At 50.7% G+C, this 5,429-nt stretch overlaps 1 protein-coding gene across 5 annotated transcripts; it reads right to left on the bottom strand.

Annotated features, from left to right (window-relative positions):
- Nucleotides 1-1,808: 1,808 nt before the first annotated feature.
- CLP1 (cleavage factor polyribonucleotide kinase subunit 1) lies at nt 1,809-5,093 on the bottom strand. 5 transcript variants are annotated; one of them, XM_043913909.1, is made up of 3 exons: nt 4,924-5,093; nt 3,518-4,165; nt 1,809-2,895 (listed from the first exon to the last, which is right to left on the bottom strand). In XM_043913909.1, exons 2-3 carry the CDS (start codon nt 4,121-4,123, stop codon nt 2,224-2,226), a joined length of 1,278 nt encoding a protein of 425 aa, XP_043769844.1. In that variant the 5' UTR covers nt 4,124-4,165; nt 4,924-5,093; the 3' UTR covers nt 1,809-2,223. The 5 variants fall into 5 exon arrangements, with proteins under 5 accessions (XP_043769844.1, XP_043769859.1, XP_043769851.1 ...); XM_043913924.1 differs by having other exon boundaries at nt 4,746-5,020; XM_043913916.1 differs by having other exon boundaries at nt 4,711-5,019.
- Nucleotides 5,094-5,429: the final 336 nt, after the last annotated feature.

The raw sequence follows: 5,429 nt of genomic DNA, 5'->3' as shown, positions 1-5,429 counted from the left end.
CCAAAGTTTCCTCAATCTCAGATCCAATCTAGATGCTCAAGTAAAAAATGTGGGTATCACCTTTGATTCCATGTGCTTTTCCTTACCACTCTTATCAGCAAGTCCTATCAATTTTACCTCTGAAATCTCCTGAGGCAATCTACTCAACTCTGTTGCCCTCTTCTGAATCATTAATTCTCACACTGACCCTACCTCAAAAGTCCAAATTGTGTTCTTGCTTCTTTTCTTGCCTCTAGAATCCATTTTTCTGCCTGGCAGTAATCTTTTCAATGTAAATTAAAACATGCCATTCCTGTGTTCAACCACCTGCAATGGTATGAATTTTTGTGCCCCCACCCAATTCTTATGCCGAAATCCCCAGTATTAGGAAGATGAAACCTTTGAAAGATGCCTAGATCATGAATGTAGACCTTTATGAATGGGATTAGTGCTTTTATAAACAAGGCTCCAGAGAGTTGCCTGCCTCTCTCACTCTGTGAGGACACAGTTGAAACAGGTCATCTGCAACTTGGAAGAGAGCCCTCGGCAGAACTTGACTACGCTTGGTGCCTTGAATTTGGCCTTCCCAGCCTTCAGAAATATGAACGTTTTCTGATGTTTGTAAGTTACTCAGTGTGTGTTTTTGTTGTTGTTGTTCAGTCCCCAAGTCGTGTCTGACTCTCACAATCCCATGGCCTGCAGCAGGCCAGGCTCCTCTGTCCTTGACTGTCTCCCAAGAGTATGCTCAAATTCATGTCCATCAAGTGAGTGGGTAGGTGATGGTATCTGACCATCTCATCCTGCCACCCCCTTCTTCCTTTTCCTTCAATCCTTCCCAGCATCAAGGTCTTTCCAATGAGTCGGCTCTTCGCGTCAGATGGCCAAAGTATTGGAGCTTCTTACCCCTCTCCCATCATCTCCCACTGCTCTTGGATTACAAAAGCCCTACACTATTTGGTCTTTGCTGCCTCCCAACCCAGCGCAAGTTTTTCCCTCTCCCCTTGACTCACTATATCACTCCCACCATGCTGGCCTTTCACTTCATCCAACACACTCAGCTTGCTCCTTTCTTAGGGTTTTGCACTGCTTCCTTCACCAGGAAGATTCTGTCCCAATTGCACACAGTCATTCAGGTCTTAACTCGAAACATGTGCTCAGAAGAGGCCTTTCCTGACCACCTGATTTAAAAAGCCTCCTGTCCACTCCACCTCCTATCACCCAATCTTAAGCCTCTCTGCACAGCACCTCACTTTTTATGTTTACTGTATGCTCTGTAAGCCTCTGTCCATCTTGTTCCCCCATCTGGAAAGGTCCCTGTCACATAGTAGGTACATGATAAAAATTTGTGGAAAGAATCAATGGATAAGGTCATCATGATACTTATTCAATAATACAAGTCCAAACTAGGGAAACCAATTATTTCCAAGAGATCAAAGAGAATGGGCTGTCCCAGCTTATCACCTGAAGGCTCAAATTTATTTTTTGACTTGGGATCTGATTCCAATTAAACAGACAACAGGAAAGAGAGCAGAGAGCTGCAGCTGACAGAAAATGAACTGTCTCTGGATAATAGTAAATCTGAACTCTCACCCCAAGTTTACCACCACCTGTTTAGTTCCTCATAGTAAACCCATCACTGACCAACAGATTTAGGATCTATTTACCCAACTGCAGAGGAAAAGGAAACCATCATAAAAATTCACCTGCTTAGCTCACAGGTGGGCTCTTGGCTTTCTTCTCTAGGCATTCAGTAATAAATCATTCGAATAATGTTTCTATAAGGCTTAGGGGAAAAAAAACCAAGCTTTAAAAAATTATACCAACTCCTGTGATATCCAAAAATATTTATTAAAATAGTTTTTTTTTTCCCAAGTATGAACTTTATTGGGAGGAGTCCTTCGAATTCACTCTTTCATCCCAGACAAACGAGATAACAAGTAGTATATGCAGAGTATAAAATGGTAATAAATGAGTCCACGTAGTAGCACAGTGAAAGAAAGGGGACTTCTCTGGAACTGAGATCATTCCAAGTGGCACCTTAGGTGACCTAAGAAACTTTTGGTTCACAATTGGAAGAGTTAGGGGATCACCACCTGTTTTTAAGAGGTAGAACATATGCTTTCTGGTAGTCCACCATTTACTGAGCAGCCTGGCCGCCAAGAGGGTCTCATACCTCAGCCCGGCTGCCCTTGGTGATGGCCAGAAGGCCGCCAGGCTCCAGGCAGCAAGGCTGCCTGCTGATGTCTACTTAAGATCCATGAACCGGATATCCATGATGAGCAGGAAGTTCTTGGGCAGCGGGCGGGGGGCTGGAGAGAGAACAGTGAACACCTGGTGCTCCAGGTCCACACTGGTCACCACGATGAAGCCGGCCACGCTGGTCTCAGAGAGGTTCTCCTCCGTGCCCTCCGCGGTGCTGACGCTCAGCAGGTGGTGCACCATATCTCGGCCGGGGGTGACAGGCACGAGCTTGAGCTGATTGTCTTCCTGAGACATGCCCAGAGGCAGGCAGGAGTCTGGGATGGTGGGTGCCCCGACTTTGTAGATTTTCACATCGGAAAATTTGACGTTGAAGGCATGGGGATAGAAACAGCCCCGGAATCCATAGAAATACTCACGGATGCGCTCATCCCGGCACTCCCGCCGGAAGTCCTTGGAGCGCTCCACCACACCCCCCGACTTGGGGAGCAGCACGGTGCGGACGAAGTGAGGCAGGTCGCGCTTCAGCTCATTGTACAGCCGTTCTTGATCCAGAACCACGACTACATCCACCTCAAAGGCTGAGGCTGCATGGACCAGCGCCTGGTAACCAGAGCCCTTGACCCAGCCACAGGTGTTAATGACACATCCGCTCACCGAGGCCCTGCGGTTCACTTCACACCTCTGGTTGAACACATCGGCTAAACGAGATGTAATCTGCAGAAGAAAGGGTCCAGGTGAGGGAGAAAAGGCATAAAACGAACCCAGGCTACATGATCCTTCGTCAGCCTAAGTGGTATCGGGTTCAAGAAAAAGGACATTCCTAATGGTTGCGGTTTTGGCCACAAAACATGGTTTTAGTTTTCAATTTATGTTGTTTATCCTGTCTCTGGTGTTTCATGGCCCAAGTTGAAATGTAATAAATTACTTAAGAATGAAGTGAAGTGAAGTCGCTCAGTGGTGTCCGACTCTTTGCGATCCCATGGACTACAGCCTACCAGGTTCCTCCGTCCATGGAATTTTCCAGGCAAGAATACTGGAGTGGGTAGCCATTTCCTTCTCCAGGGGATCTTCCCGACCCAGGGATTGAACCCGGGTCTCCCACATTGTAGGCAGACGCTTTACCATCTGAGCCACCAGGGAAGAATAGGACCTACTTAAGAATAGGTCCGTAGAAACGATTTACCATCTGAGGTTGAACTATTTTTGAAACTGTCTTTTCCAAAACCTATCACCATGGAAACGACAGCCACTGAGAGGGGGCAGAGCGTTTTAACTAGCAAACGCCTGCACAGCTTCCAGCCCCCTCCGTCCACCCTGCCTTGCCCCGGCCGCTGACCTTATTATAAAGCTTGATGTTGGTGCCGGGCGTGGTGGAGCCGAAGTGGTACACCAGCGGGGCCTGGATGGAGAAGCCCTCCTCCACGTCCGCCGGCCGCTCAATGTAGAGGGCCCCCATGGTGCCGGGGATGGACACAGAGCCCTGGCCCACATCCAGCTCCACGTACGTGGGACGGCGGCCCAAACGCACCGCGTAGTTGAGCAACAGACGGCACACGGTGGACTTGCCCACGTCGGTGGGGCCCACCACCATCACCCGGGGGCCTCGCTCCTCCTCCTTCTCTGCCTGCCTCCTCATCTGCTCCAAGGCCGTATGCGTGTTGAGATAAAGCAACATCGGGGTGTCCTTGGAGACGTAAGCCACCTCGGTGCGGCCACTGAGCTGCAGCGAACAGCCGTGCCAAGTGAAGACAGCCACCTTGGCGCCGGCATCAAAGGTGAACTTCTTGTTTCGGGTCAGCTCTGTGCCGAAGATTTCCGCCATGCCAGCCAGCAGCTCCAACTGAACTGACTGCGACGCCTCCACCTCAAAGCGAAGCTCTGTCTCCCGCTCCAGTTCAAATTTAGTTGTTGGCTTCTTGTCATCATTGGCCTCCTCTCCCATCTTTCCTGTGTGGCTGCTTTGTCTGGAACACCAATATCAGATCTAAACAGAAGTTAGGACTCGGTTGAAAATCCTCCAGAGGATGTTTCTCCTTACTTTGCTTTATTCTTCCCCCTTATCTCTCATCACCACCTGTCCCACTATACATCTGATTATTGTCTGTCCACCCTCACTAGAAGGTATGGGTTGGGCATTTTGGTTTGCTGCTGTAACTCCAGTACCTAAAATAGAGCTTGACAACCAAAAGGCACCTCTGTAAAAACACCGAGTGAGTAACTGGCTCAGACGTCGGCGGAAAAAAAGATACCTATATACTGACAGACTTGATTACAGCACCTTTGTTGCTCCCTTCATCACTGTCACTCTTTCGGGTACTCTAGCCTTGAAAAAGCTACAGATGTCAAGTCCCTAACATGGGGTCAACAAAAAAGGGAGTCAGCCATCTGGAGGCAGAGCAGAGAACACCGAGTTGGCACTCAGAAGTAAAGAGCATCAAGGAAACAGCTCAGCGACCACTAACAGTGTCTTTAAACAAATCACTTAGCTCCTCTAAACCTTCTCCTTCGCTGTCAACTGGAGGCGCTTACCGTTCCCCACACAAAGTGCTGTTCTGGGGACTAACCGGGATGGTCGGAGGGAAAGAAAGAAATTAGTAAACCAGAATGCGCCAAGGAACGGCAGAGTTATCTCCGATCCAGATCGCAGCTCCAGGTCTAGCATCCGGCCCAGTCTCCCCAGGCACTGAAATCTGCGCAGGCTCTAAGGAGGCGGCGGCTGCGATTCTGAACCTACTACCTCACCTGTACGGCCACGAGTTCAAACCTGCAAACCAAGGAGACAGGACCTAAGCCCAGCACCGACCCGGGCTCACCGAGACCCACGCCGGAAACAAGCGTTTCCGCACTTGCGCAGTGGGGAAGGAGCGGCCTCACGGGGGCCCCTGGGAGATGTAGTTGTACCAGAGCTGTCGCGAGCGCGAGCGCTCGCGCCGCCGCTCGGCCCTCTGGGACTTGTAGTCAATTTTTTTTTTTCCCGACCATGACGTCAAAGGCGGGCGGGGCCTCTGCCGTCATTGTTCGTCAAGCAGCGGGGGAGGGAAGCTGGAGGCGTAGTGGTTACGCCCCCGAGCGCGGCGGGGACAGGCCGGCTGAGAGGACGACGGCCGCTGAGACGCCGTGGCTGCGGGCTCTCTCCCCGTCGCTCCCGCTCACCTGCGGCCCGGGAAGGAGAAGGGGAAGGGCGGAAGGCCGGGAAGGGGGCTCACCATGTAGGCCCCACAGTCGCCTGGAAGCGGGGCGCGGAGCCC

Source organism: Cervus elaphus, chromosome 1 (assembly GCF_910594005.1).
Source record: "Cervus elaphus chromosome 1, mCerEla1.1, whole genome shotgun sequence".
In the NCBI taxonomy this organism is placed as follows: Eukaryota; Metazoa; Chordata; class Mammalia; order Artiodactyla; family Cervidae; genus Cervus; species Cervus elaphus.
Note: the sequence above shows the minus strand (reverse complement) of the source record. Positions and strands in the feature narration are given on the sequence as shown.